The 15,275-nt window shown below is 42.5% G+C and overlaps 1 protein-coding gene across 1 annotated transcript; it reads right to left on the reverse strand.

Annotated features, from left to right (window-relative positions):
- Nucleotides 1-1,414: 1,414 nt before the first annotated feature.
- atp6v0ca (ATPase H+ transporting V0 subunit ca) lies at nt 1,415-14,976 on the reverse strand. The gene is made up of 3 exons (XM_038980051.1): nt 14,711-14,976; nt 2,804-2,987; nt 1,415-2,471 (listed from the first exon to the last, which is right to left on the reverse strand). The coding sequence occupies exons 1-3, from the start codon at nt 14,781-14,783 to the stop codon at nt 2,267-2,269; spliced, it is 462 nt and encodes a 153-aa protein (XP_038835979.1). The 5' UTR covers nt 14,784-14,976; the 3' UTR covers nt 1,415-2,266.
- Nucleotides 14,977-15,275: the final 299 nt, after the last annotated feature.

Here is a 15,275-nt window from a genome sequence, read left to right on the forward strand (position 1 = left end):
TACTTCCAACATGTTATTATTCCAACCTCGTGAGAGTGAGAAACTGACACGTGTTCATTTTCATCACAAATTACTTTATATCTATATCTTTGATTTGACGGCCTGCACATTCGCAGTTTGGCGCGAGACGACCGTTAGACGGAATGCCGTGTTCCTTCGCATGCCAAAGTCGCCATGACATCCCTACAAGTGTGATCCGGGATTTCTATTGGAGAAGCAGTTTCTGCCCAACTTCATACCTAAAATTTTACCTAACTACCCTACCTACGTCAAGATAGACCAGAGCCTGTCGTGTCCAATGGGAATAAATTAATCCGAGTGAGCGGAATAAGCAAAGAGATGGGCAGAGCCAAGCACCAGCTAGTGAAATCCTATTGGCGCGTTCTAGCATGTATTTCCATTTTTCCGTTAGGGGACGCCCACTCTGAAGTGCGCGTGTGCAGCAACTCGATTTGCCTTTGCACTTCTAAACAACCAATTTTTTGAAACTTGAAAAGGGTCAAGCCTACAAAACGCAGTCCACTCTTACATATTTTAGTTTTGCAAACAGAAAACTGAATGGAGATCAAATGTTTCATCAATGAGAAAATTTTAAGAATTTCGGCCAAAATCCATCTCGCTACACCTTCTCCCACTGGGCTTCCTCATTACCATGTTTAGTAGTGAGCGGGAATGCTTCACATTTATACATCCGGTGCAATTTCTGGCTCATTGTTCTGTCTTTCACGATCATGATTTACTTTCAGGACACCGACATAAAACAATACATTGTCAAACCCCCGCCGCACCAATGATTGGACACTTGTATTGTCATGCAACTGCCGTGACGTGGGATTTTTTCCCCCTCCAACTATAGAGCAGTTGTATAGATGTGAAGATGGTGAACGCAATTAACCCCGTGCTGCTTCCGGGTTGAGTACTAGAACAGAATGGATAAAGAGCTATTCTTCCATTGTTTCAGAAAATCATTAAATAATGCAAGAAAATATGTGGTTGAGATTTAATTGGATATTAGACAGACGAAGCCCGCCAGTGAGCAACTGCAACCACACGGCTGGGGTTTACTTATTACGTCTTGCAATGGAAACCATTTACGAATGAAACGGGGACCTACCTGAATCTGTCCAGTTTTAATTTGGAATATTGATTATACCCCAGTACTACAGGCCAACAGTACGAATGAGAATGATGTCTTAAGAGTTAACATACACACACAATTTTACATGCCAGCCACCATAAACACAGTTAACTCCCACTCCAACATCTGCACATCAGAGACAGTCTCCATTGTAACCACTGGATACATGCATCCAGAGGAACTCAAAGCCCTTAGAACAATTACCCACAGTGCAATTAATCTAGCTATACAGATATTTATTAGATAGAGATATAAATACACGCACACACCTCTCCATCTCATTGGGAACTCGATAAAACAGTTTTATTAACATTTCAAAATCTTCATAAATAATTTGTGAAAAAACAACCAAACCAAAAAAATAGTTATCCATGTCCTCGTATTAGTTAGGTCCTTTAATGTGAAAATGGTCCCCAGAAAAATAAAATGATTTGTCCAAAAGTCCGTTCTTCGGACATTAAAAGAAAAAACAAAACAAAGGAACAATAAAAGCCATTTAGCAGACACACAAATGAGAAGAAATTGGGAGGAAGGAGGTAAACCGATACCCAAGCACGCACAGGACAAAAGCGTCACTACATTTACAAAGCGCATTTATAAGGGGTTGGCTAGTGGACTCAACGACGACTGTACAGGAAAAGAGATACGACTGGAATAGGAGACACTCTTCGCTTCACGCCCAATCTCAAATCAACCCCATGCCGTGTCCCAAATCGCACCCTATTCCCTATTGAGTGGACTACTTTTGAGCAGAGCACTATAGCCCATATAACTCTGGTCAAAAGTAGTGCACTATGTAGAGAATATGGTGCCATTTGAGACACAATCCTTAACACCTCAAGATGCCTCCCTCGTAGATCTGACAGGCATGAATAAGCAATGTAGGTAGGTTTGTGGCTTTACCATTACCATATTGCTAACACTTATTCAAACCTATTAGATCTACAAAGGACTAAGTAGTGTCACTAGGAAAGAAGTGGCTAAAGGGAGTCGATTTGGAACCAGGCGTAAAGGCATGCTCTCAAATTTGTTCTTTATTTCTTAGTTGTTTATATATGGAATGGATGACGTAGCGTTGACTCGACGTACACGGACGGACAGATGGACTTTGCTCTTTTCTTTCTTTCTCTATTTCGTGGAGAGGATGAGAGCCACAATAAGACCGTAGAGCCCCAGGACCTCTGCAAAGATCAGGATGAGGATCATGCCCACGAAGAGCCTGGGCTGCTGGGCCGTCCCTCGAACACCTGCATCGCCCACAATGCCGATGGCGAAACCAGCCGCCAGCCCACTCAGCCCCACGCTCAGCCCAGCACCCAGGTGGAGGAAACTCCTACAGGAGAGAGAGGTGAGAGATGGAGAGAGGGTAGAAAAAGTGAGGGGGGATGGAGATGGGTTGGAGAGGGAGAAAGAGATGGGGAGGGAAAGAGAGGAAGATTTATTTAAAACAATTGCAGTCATAGCATCCCAAAGAGATTGCAGACCATCAGTTTACAGATGTAGTACATTACTAAAACACTTCTAAAAAACAATTGTGAAAAATCCACCAATCCTATCAAGTGGAGCCAATACAATATTACTACCAATCAGATCGTTTCAGGCACACAGTGCCTAGCGGTAGACTTGAGAATGGGTAACTAGCATCTGCAATGTCTGAGCTCTTACTTGTAGAGGGTGATTTTCTCTGAAATGTTGTTGGCGATGAGCACCGCCACCACCAGCCCGTAGATGGCGATGATACCCGCCATGACCACAGGAATGATGGACTTCATGATGAGCTCCGGCCGCATCACCGACATGGCAGCGATGCCCGTTCCGCTCTTAGCCGTGCCATAGGCCGCCCCCAGTGCTGGAGGAGAGAAGGAGAATTTAGAATTTCAAACACAGAATTCCATCCTACTTGGTCAACAGAACACACTTGAAACACACAAAAAAAAAACATGAGAACCAGAGATTAGATTGCTTTTAATATTCCCACGCTCTATAACAATGGAGTTGACAGTACGGTGTGCGCTTCTTGATCAAAGCCCGTTTGTCACAGGTAAGCTTCCCTTTCAATGCTTCGTAGATTTCAGTTTTTCCTAGAGCTATGAGGAAAACTCAATAGATCAACAAATGCGTTAGCACAGTGGTAATGCCCATCACAATGGTTTCAGGAGTTTGTGTGCGTTTAAAGGGATAGTTTGGGATTTTGGCAAAGAAGCCCTTTTACTTCCTCAGAGTCAGATGAACATGTGGATACCGTTTTTATGTCTCTGCATCCAGTATGAAGGAAGTTATAGGTACAGTCGTGAGCCAATGCTAACTAGCGTTAGTGCAATGTCTGTTCCCATAGCAAAATTGGTAACTAATGTTAAGTCTAACGCTAGTTAACAACTCCATTCAAAGTGAATGCAGAGACATAAAAATGGTATACACAAGTTCATCTGACTTTGGGGAAGTAGATAAAGGGCTTCCTTACCAACATCCCAAACTATCCCTTTAACTCTGAGGCTCACACCCATCTGTGATTGCAAAGGTTCCCAAATTCTTGAGAGCCTATATGGCTACCTTAATAGCTTAAAAATCAGTCCTCTTCTCCCCTTCAACTGTACTAATTGGCAAAGACTTGACAGGTAAACAATATGGTGAAAACTCAGCTCATCATTAGGATGGCTTTCACCTGGTCCGTTCTTTCAGCGAGGAGAGAGGATGCGAGGATTTAAGGAAAAACATTTAAAAAGAAGCATTGTCTTAGAGGCATGGGAAAGAGGTAAACTGAACAAAAATAAACGTAACATGCAACAATTTCAAAGATTTTACTGAGTTACAGTTCATAGAAGGAAATCAGTCAATTGAAATAAATTCATTAGGCTCTAATTTACAGATTTCACATGACTGGGCAGGGGCGCCTCAGAGGGCATAGGCCCACCCACTTGGGTGCCAGGACCACCCACTGGAGAACCAGGCCCAGCCAGTCAGAATTAGTTTTTCCCCACAAATGTGCTTTATTACAGACAGAAATACTCCTCAGTGGCCTCCCGAGTGGCGCAGTGGTCTAAGGCACTGCTTGAGGAGCCACTACAGGCCCGGGTTCTTACCCAGGCAGTGTCACAACCGGCCATGACCGGCAGTCCCATAGTGAGGCACACAATTGGCCCAGCGTCGTCCAGGTTAGGGAAGGCTTTACTTGGCTCATCGTGCTCTAGCTACTCCTTGTGGCAGGCCAGGCGCACGCAGCCTGACTTCAGTCATCAATTGAACAGTGTTTCCTCCGACACATTGGTGCGGTTGGCTTCCGGGTCAAGCTGGCGGCTGTTAAGGAGCGCAGTTTGGCGGGTCATATTTCGGAGGACGTATGACTCGACCTTTGCCTCTCCCGAGCCCGTTAGGGAGTTGCAGCGATGAGACAAGATTGTAATTGGATATCACGAAATTGGGGATTAAAAAATATATATATTTTAGAAAAATTAACATTCAATTATCTGGCCACAGATTAGTTGGATATTCCTGCAGTCAGAATGCCAATTGCACACTCCCTCAAAACCGGAGACATCTGTGGCATTGTGCTGTGTGACAAAAGTGGCCTCTCACTAACAGGGACATTCATTTGTATTTTTTCACCTTTATTTAACCAGGTAGGCCAGTTGAGAACAAGTTCTCATTTACAAAAGTGGCTGTTCCACTGGATATCATAAGGTGAATGCACCAATTTGTAAGTCGCTCTGGATAAGAGCGTCTGCTAAATGACTTAAATGTAAATGTAAATGTACAACTGCGACCTGGCCAAGATAAAGCAAAGCAGTGTGACAAAAACAACAGAGTTACAAACAAACGTACAGTCAATAACAATAATAGAAACAAATTGAAAAATCTATGTACAGTGTGTGCAAATGTAGAAGAGTGGGGAGGTAGGCAACAAATAGGCCATAGAGGCGAAATAATTACAATTTAGCATTAACACGAGTGATAGATGTGCAGATGATGATGTGCAAGTAGAGATACTGGGGTGCAAAAGAGCAAGAATCTGCTATTTACAGATTGGCTGTGTACAGGTACAGTGATCAGTGAGCTGCTCTGACAGCTGATGCTTAAAGTTAGAGAGGGATATATGACTCTCCAGCTTCAGTGATTTTTGCAATTCGTTCCAGTCATTGGCACCAGAGAACTGGAAGGAAAGGCGGCCAAAGTAAGTGTTGGCTTTGGGGATGACCAGTGAAATATACCAGCTGGAGCGCGTGCTATGGGTGGGTGTTGCTATGGTGACAAGTGAGCTGAGATAAGGCAGGGCTTTACCTAGCAAAGACTTATAAATGACAGAGAAATCAGCTTTTTGTGCATATGGAACATTTCTGGGATCTTTTATTTCAGCTCATGAAACATGGGACCAACACATTGCATGTTGCATTTATATTTTTGTTCAGTGTAACTAGCCACAAAACAAGGACAAAGTCTCCCTTCAGTAGAGGTTTGTTTTAAGTGAATTAGATAAACTTTTATGCCTGTGTGCAATGCTTCTAAAAATGAATCTTTCAACTCAGCTCTTCACATGCAGTGTTGAAGCACGAGGTGGGATAGGCTATAGGTTTTGTAGTGCTTTCACTTTGTGCAATTGATTTACCAGCTACGCAACAAAACAGCAGAAATGCTTTGAAAAAAGCTTCTGCAGAATTAATTTGTCTAGAATTGTGATCATACTTGACTTTTTATTCACAAATGTGAGTGAAATACTTGCACTGTGGAGACTGACCACTTGCCAACATGGCTGGTGAATTAGACCCGCCAATGCCAAAATCTACCGGCATTTGACAGGTGTTAATTTTAGTCCCTGAATGAGAGATAATGGGGACATAGCCATGCAGTGCTGAACCCCGAAGGCAGTAGAGCTAGTCTAGCCAAACTAAAGTGAAAAAATTCCAGAGAGCGATGCCAGTCTGGTTTAACCAACCTAGAGCCCACACTACAATCATGGCCAAAAGTTTTGAGAATGACACAAATATGAATTTTCAAAGTCTGCTGCCTCATTTGTATGATGGCAATTTGCATATACTCCAGAATGTTATGAAGAGTGATCAGATGCATTGCAATTAATTGCAAAGTCCCTCTTTGCCATACTGAATCCCCCAAAAACATGTCCACTGCATTTCAGCCCTGCCACAAAAGAACCAGCTGACATCATGTCAACCATGTTGACAGCATGCCAGGGCAGATTGCAGAGGTCTTGAAAAAGAAGGGTCAACACTGCAAATATTGACTCTTTGCATCAACTTCATGTAAATTGTCAATAAAAGCCTTTGACACTTATGAAATGCTTGTAATTATACTTCAGTATTCCATAGTAACATCTGACAAAAATATCTAAAGACACTGAGGCAGCAGACTTTGTGAAAATTAATATTTGTGTCATTCTCAAAACGTTTGGCCACGACTGTACTTTAATTAGCCATGTAGCCTATTCTCACACCACCTCCATAAATATCAGTGTGGGGCACACACACAAGACGTTGGGCTTGGACAGTATCCAGACTGTCATAACAACCTTGTGCCATACCGGGATATTCGGTAATATCGTCAATGAACACAAGGGGCGCATTTTCTAAACACCGTCTAAAACACATCTAATCAGAAAGTTAGCAATGCTAACAAGTGCATGAATGAGAATGCTAACGAGTGCACTGCAGACATTTTATACAGTCTCTGACCTAAACAATTTGCAAGAAGGACATTTACAGCTCAAAGTTTTACAAGTAACTCAAAAGATGCTACTCACAGTTTACTGCACACACAAAGCAAATATTAGACACAGCAAGGCTCTTGATCCAGGAGGGAATTCTCTGCTGTTACCAAGCGAAGCTTGATTTTGGAAGAAGCTAAACATTTAGCTAGATAGCTAACTAGCTACTAAATTTGCAAACCAAATGCACAACTGCAGAGCCTTTAGCACATTTTAGCCAGTTATCTTATAACTATTAAGTTATCTAGCTGGCAAACCTTTAGTTGTGAATTCCATACTGTAACTCGATCACCTGCCGCGTGCTACACAAAAACTTGTGACTCACAAGGCTCAGGTCTCTCGTCGTTGTGTGCTTGTAAACAACCACCATGTGACTGGGGACTACCGGTAAGCTTCATAATGAAAAACTATGTGACCGATGAAATGAAGAACGCAATGTTCTTAATCTCCTAATGTATTGCAAAAGTTGACTTAAGGTATTTACTTAAAAAGTAGCTACAAATATTCAAACGTATAAATAGTTTCAATGGTAATGACACAGTAAGACTGAGTGACTGACAAGCAATCTAATACAGCACCTGACTAGCCATATTCAATCAATAGCCAAGATGGTGCTAAATTCATTCGAGTTAGGGTACCTTCCTCATTTGATCAGAGCCGTCGCATTAATTTCCTCTCCGTTGGTAGAGCATGGTGATTGCAACGCCAGGGTTGTGGGTTCGCTTCCCACGGGGGGGGGGGGGGGCAAGTACGAAAATGTATGCACCCACTACTAAGTCGCTCTGGATAAAAGTGTCTGCTAAATGACTCAAATGGAAATCTACAACACTTTATTTTCCAAGGTCAGGGATGAAACATTGTAGCATTAACCAAAAAAGACCTATGTATACGACAACACCAAAGATGGTTAATAACGTTGCCCTTCTGCCGCGTTCAAAACAATTGAACTCTGAAATCTCAGACTTCCGAGCACTCAAGACAACTGTGAACTCATAAAAAAATATATATTGGAACGGTCATCCACGTCGGAAACTCTGGCATCTTTCTAGAGCTCCGACCTGAAGATTACTGATGTCATGATTTGGGAACTTTGAGCTCCCAGTTGTCTTGAATGCACCATTCACACTGTCTTTGACCCACTCGCCAGAACCAGTCATTCACCCGCAGTCATACGACTCACGAGCTTAACGGCGGCCAGGGAATTTCCACTAGGGATGCACGATATATCGGTGAACATATCGGAATTGTCCGATATTAGCTAAAAATACCAACATAGGTATCGGCCCGATGTCTAGTTTAACGCCGATGTCGAGGCTGACGTGGATACCTATATAACGTAGGTACATGACGTAATGATGCCACGTAAAATGTTGCGCTACACGTGCAACACAGAATTCCTAACCTAGCCCACAATGTCTGCTGTGTGGATCGAGGAGTCAACAAGTCGTGCAGTCATTTGAAAGAGTAAGAACATTTCAGCGAGACAACTCAAAGGCGAAATCCATTAACGCCTAGATAATGGGATTCATTGCCCTTGACAATCAACCCTTCTCTGTCGTGGGTGATGTTGGCTTTCGCGACTGGTCGAGCACCGGTAGACACTAACGTTACCAAGTACGCTATTGTTCAAATGTTTCTCTACCGGAGTTACACAGTAATAACGTCACTGCTATTAGCTTCATGACATACTATGGAACGCAGTTTGGGTCTTTGCGTGTCAAAAAAGACACACGTCAAATAACACTATTTGATGTGTTAAATGAGCTTTTTAATTTGACACGTCAAATAACACTGTTCTATTATAGAATGTTGTGTGTTCTGAATTTGCACGTGCAAGCCAAGCGCCACCACTACTATCAGTAGCACTGTCAAAGCTGTACAAAGAAGTCTGCTAACAAGCAAACACCGGCCACGAACGATGTGTTTACAATACCACATTGGTAATAAAGCATTATTTGTTCGACAGCAACTTCTGGAGTAGCTAGTTAGCTTTAGCTTGGTACCAAGCTAGCACCAATACAACCAGCCTGAAAACAATGACCAGTAGAAACTGCAGTCATTTTCACTATTCTTAGCAATGATTTAGGAATCCTTGTGAGTAAGTATTAGCTAGGTAGCGACTTGTTCGCCTATTGAAATTGAACTTCAGTTGATGAAAATAAATAGCTAGCCAGCTACTTAACCCTGTTGCCCAAAGCTAACGTTATAAGCAGCCAGCTAGCTTAATCTGGCTAGTGAGGCTCGACCTGACCAGGTTGTGTTGTGAAGCTAGCCACAATAAGGATAAGGCACAATAGTGGGATTTGCAGTTTGCATTAAAAAAATAAAATAATAATACCTCTTTGAAAGTGATGCAGAAGGTTACAATTGGTGGAATCATGCCATATTTAGACTAAATAATGTTAAACAAGGTTGAAATGTGAAGCAATGAAATGGGGTATCAGTCTACTCGGTGACACCCACAGAACACCACTGTGAAGAGTTGATGCAAAAATTAGTGTTGTAGCTCTTATCGCGGGACTGTTACTGAAATCACCTCCCCAGTCAGCCTATTGTGTGTATTGACATTCAAATTGCACTGTACAGCTTTACCTAAGGATTGGGGATCAATTAAATGGGTTATCAGTTTACTCAATACCCAATATATTTTCCCCCAACGTCCGTCCTCCTTAGAGTTAGACTCCAAAACATCCACGCAGTATTGTTTTTCCTCAGGAATAGTGTTCAATACACATAGTTTGACAAATGTGGCTCAATTCACAGTCCCGCAATAAGAGCTGCAATGCTAATGTACTCTTGGTGTCACCGAGTAGACTGATGCCATGTCATTGATCCACAATCCATACGTAAAGGCTGAACCAGTGAAATAAGTATGCCCCCCAATGCAATTTTAAAGTATAATACATCAGTGTGATTAACAAATTTAACAAATTAGTCTTTTGTTGATTTTATATAACATTCCAAACTTGTTTAGCATGACCTATTCAATTATGGCACAATTCCACTATTTGTATTAATTTGCATCACTGTCAATGACATACTTTCATTTTGAAGGCTAACCACAAAGTCCACTATTGTGGCTAATCCATAGTGGCAAACTTCACATAGATGGGTCCAACCACCACTAATCAAATAAGAACTGTCTTATAAATTAACGTTATTTTAGATGACACCTAGCTATATAGTTAGCTAGCTAACTATAGCTACTGAAACAGATTGTTGTTTTGCTATGTTTTTGGGGAAGAACATTGTTTGCATCCATGAGCTAGCTAGCTTTTTTTATGACCAGCACTGTAGGTGCGCGAGACAACTTACCAGCATCATAGCATACGTATCGATGAATCATCGTGACATATGAAATACGAGTGATAGTGTAATCAATGTGTAATAACTACGTAAAAATTGTATGAACAAGCTAAATTATTATGTGACATGCAGTCATTTTCAGGTCCTGATTGGTCAACAAGCTTATTTGACACGGCAAATAGTGTTATTTGACGTGTATCTTTTTTGACATGCAAAGACCCAAACAGCGTTCCATAGAAATCCTGCTTGAGAACGAAACGACTGAACAACGAAGCAGCAAGTAAGTGAAAGAAATAGGTTTTGATTATGTTTTACTGGTAATGGGGACATATGTAAATGCCATCAAAATAACTTTTTGATCAGTGTGGTGTGTGTAACCTTTATTTGACTAGGCAAGTCAGTTAAGAACAAATTCCTATTTACAATGACGGCCTACCCCGGCCAAACCTGGACAACGCTGGGACAATTGTCCGGCACCCTATGAGACCCCCAATCACGGCCGGATGTGATACAGCCTGGATTCGAACCAGGGACTGTAGTGACACCACTTGCACTGAGATGCAGTGCCTTAGACCGCTGCACCCGTATGTGTGTTAACTATAGTAGAATGCTTAAAAGGCCGCTAAAATTGTAAATATCGGTTATCGGGTTTATTGGCAAGGAAAATATTGGATATCGGTATTGACCAAAAATGTCATATTGGTACATCACAAATGTAAAACTAAGTATATGTTCTCTAGAGTGCATAAAAATAAGTCTGATGATTTAAGCATATGTACTTTGGATGGTGTCCATATTGATTGTGTCCCTGCTTACACATATCTGGGCATCTGGTTAGATGAAAAACTGTCTTTTAAAAAGCATATTCATGAGTGAAGAACCTGAGAATAAAAATGGGCTTCTTCTATAGAAATAGGTCCTGCCTCTCGCTAAATACTAGAAAGTAGATGATTGATTCAGTCCATGTTCCTATCTGTCTAATACTATGGCGACATCATCTGTATGAACGCAGCTGCCACTTCATTAAAGCTGTTAGATGCAGTTATCCTACCAACGGGACATTAAAAACTGTAATATCCTACGTTTCACCGAGTCGTTGCAGAACGACAACATGGATAACATACAGCGGGCAGGGTTTTCAGTCCATTGGCAAGATAGAACAGGTGCCTCCGGTAAGACAAAGGGTGGCGGTCTGTGTCTATTAGTAAATAACAGCTGGTGAATGAAATCTAATATTAAGTAAGTCTCAAGGTTTTGCTCGCCTGAGGTAGAGTATCTCATGATAAGCTGTAGACCACATGATTTACCAAGAGAGTTTTCATCTATATTTTTCATAGCTGTCTATTTACCACCACAAACCGATGCTGGCAATATGACAACATTCAGAGCTTTATAGGGTCATAAGCAAACATGAAAATGCTCATCCAGAGGTGGTGCTCCTAGTGTCCGGGGACATTAATGCAGGGAAACTTAAATCCGTTTTACCTAATTTCTACCAGCATGTTAAATGTGCAACCAGAGAGAGAAAAAAAACATTTACTCCACACAGAAACACGTACAAAGCTCTCCCTCGCCCTCCATTTGGCAAATCTGACCATAACTCCATCCTCCTGTTTCCTGCTTACAAGCAAAAACTAAAGCAGGAAGTACCAGTGACTCACTCACTAAGGAACTGGTCCGAGGACACAGATGCTAAGCTACAGGACTGTTTTGCTAGCACAGACTGGAATATGTTCCGTGATTTTTCCGATGGCATTCAGGAGTACACCACATCAGTCACTGGCTTCATCAATAAGTGCATTGATGATGTCGTCCCCACAGTGACCATACATACATACCCCAGCCAAAAGCCATGGATTACAGGCAACATCCGCACTGAGCAAAAGGGTAGAGCTACCGCTTTCAAGGAGCGGGACTCTAACCCGGACGCTTATAAGAAATCCCGCTATGCCCTCCAACAAACCATCAAACAAGCAAAGTGTCAATACAGGACAAAGATTGAATCATACTACACCGGCTCCGACGCTCATCGGATGTGGCAGGGCTTGACGAGCTAAATAACTTCTATGCTCGCTTCGAGGCAAGCAACACTGAAGCATCAGCTGTTCCGGACGACTGTTTTGATCACACTCTCCGTAGCCGATGGGAGTAAGACCTTTAAACAGGTCAACATTCACAAAGCCGCAGGGCCAGAAGGATTAGAAGGACGTGTACTCCGAGCATGCGCTTACCAATTGGCAAATGTTTTCACTGACATTTTCAACCTGTCCCCGACCGAGTCTGTAATACCAACAGGTTTCAAGCAGACTACCATAGTGCCTGTGCCTAAGAACACCAAGGTAATATGCCTAAATGACTACTGACCCGTAGCACTCACGTCTGCAGCCATGAAGTGCTTGTCATGGTTCACAACACCATTATCCCAGAAACCCTAGACCCACTCCAATTTGCATACCACCCCAAAAGATCCACAGATGATGCAATCTCTATTGCACTCCACACTGCCCTTTCCCACCTGGACAAAAGGAACACCTACTTGAGAATGCTGTTCTTTGACTACAGCTCAGCGTTCAACACCATAATGCCCTCAAAGCTCATCAATAAGCTAAGGACCCTGGGACTAAACACGCCCCACTGCAACTGGATCCTGGACTTCCTGACGGGCCACCCCAGGTGGTAAGGATAGGTAGCAACATCTGCCATGCTGATCCTCAACACAGGGACCCCTCAGGGGTGCATGCTCAGTCCCCTCCTGTACTCTCTGTTCACTCATGACTGCATGGCCAGGCACGACTCCAACGCCATCATTAAGTTTGCCGATGACACAAGTGGTAGGCCTGATCACTGACAATGATGAGACAGCATATAGGGAGGTCAGAGACCTGCTAGTGTTGTGCCAGGATAACAACCTCTCTTTCAACGTGATCAAGACAAAGGAGAGGATTGGGGACTACAGGAAAAGGCGGACCGAGCACGCCCCCATTCTACGCACTACCCAGAGGGCAGTCAGAGGAAGGCCCCAAAAATTGCCAAGGACTTCAGCCACCCGTGTCATAGACTGTTCTCTCTTCTACTGCACGGCAATTGGTACCGGAACTCCAAGTCTAGGTCAAAAAGGCTTCTTAACAGCTTCTACCCCCAAGCCATAAGACTCTTGGAACATTTCATCAAATGGCTACCCGGACTATTTGCATTGTCCTCACCCCACCCCCCCATTTTTACCCTGCTGCTACACTCTGTTTATTATCCACGCAGTCACTTTACCTCTACCTACATGTACATATTACCTCAATTACCACGACTAACCGGTGTCCCCGCACATTGACTCTGTACCAGAACCCCCTGTATATAGCCTCGCTACTGTTTATTGTTTACTGTTGCGCCTTAAATTGTTATATTTCCCCCAAAAAATATTACAACTGCATTGTTGGTTAAGGGCTTGTAAGTAAGCATTTCACTGTAAGGTGAAACCTGTTGTCAAATTTGATTTGATCATTTTTGTGAAACAATCCTCAAAATGTTCTTAAAATTTGATGTTATGGTGCAATTCAAAAGGCTGATTGAGGACCTTATTACTGATGAATGTGTTCTTTTATGACCATATTCTTTCTGCATGCATTTTATATTTATATTGATGTGTGTATTTCCTGTAATTCTGGGCTCATCTGTAAAATAGACATTGGTCCAAGTTTGACTACCTGATAAAGTACAGGTTAAATAAAATTGATTTAAAATATATATTTTTCTAATCACCATATTTGGTTGAGAGGAAATGACAACTGGATGCTTCAGATGTATACATCCGGTGAAACATATGGCGCATTGTTCTATCTGTGGTTGAGTAGCCTAGGTGAGCAAGCTAGTTAAGCATCTTGCTGCTAGTCGACACGATGACCAACCCCACGCGCCAAAGGTCGTTACTTAATGTATCGAATGTCTCCATTGAACTATTAGTTAACACACAAATACCTACATCAATAGAAATTGGCCAGCTTGTTACGTCAATGTACGATGGAAATCTCAAGTCCGTATGCCTACTCTCTCATCACTAGCGGTACTGGGGGGGGGGGGGGGGGGGGGGGCCCCTGTGACAACAATTCTGAACCCCCTTGTGGCACCCCTATATGTGGAGTATGAAATAATTTTTACATAACTCATTTTTGCTATCTTTGTTTTTTTACATCCGTTATTAGACAGTGGCAACGATGATGATTATGAACATGGTCTTTTGCCTGATAATGCAGTGAAGAAAAACGATATGACAACAATAACGTCTAATGTAACTGGCCCCTCTAACTACAACTGGTCCCAGCTTGGCCCCCCCAGTTGAAATGGTCTAGAACCGCCACTGTCTCTCACATCACAGTTGTGATGGCCAGTTGATCTAACAAGCAATCGCATCCTCTTGGCTTTTTTGACTTGCCCGCTCCATATTCAACACAAAATTCCTTAGTAGACATTTCGGGCGAGTGTAAAACACACACACACGTTATGATTGAACAAGGCATATGAGACATATGACTGAACGAGGGTCTTGTGATAGTTAACGTTACCGCTGAAGACCATAGCCGCAGAGGCTCCCATCACTGCGAAGAACGGGGAGTATTCGGGACTTTCTGACGACATTCTTACAGGAAAAGCTACTGACAGTGAAAGCGCGCAACCGTGTATTTCCTTTCTTTTAAACGTAAATGTTTCTGTCGATTCTCAACACTGTCAATTGCAAGGCCCTTTCATGCAGCACAAGGACGACAGTCGAAGAATCCACCTCTTCACAGGAACAGTGGCGTAACGGTAGAAAATGGCGACATGGAAAATGTCACATGATCAGTCCACTGGGCATGTCCCATTATGTCAATGTAGGCGTATCCAAAACATCCTGCGTGTCATTTCATGTCCATTTCGTTAACGTAAGAATTAAAATAATATAATTTGTTGCCAAGAAAGGTACATAATTTAATCATCAAATAAATTAGATGATATCCCTAATTTTATCATAATAGTGGTATGGTCCGCTGAAGGCTGTCTATGCCTGCCTGGTTGTAGCAGAGGCTGAAAAAAATATGGACGAAGCCATCGATGACGTCACCCCATTGTTTACTATGAGAAGGCTCAGTG

The sequence above is a fragment of the Salvelinus namaycush genome, chromosome 3 (assembly GCF_016432855.1).
Source record: "Salvelinus namaycush isolate Seneca chromosome 3, SaNama_1.0, whole genome shotgun sequence".
NCBI classification, from domain to species: domain Eukaryota; kingdom Metazoa; phylum Chordata; class Actinopteri; order Salmoniformes; family Salmonidae; genus Salvelinus; species Salvelinus namaycush.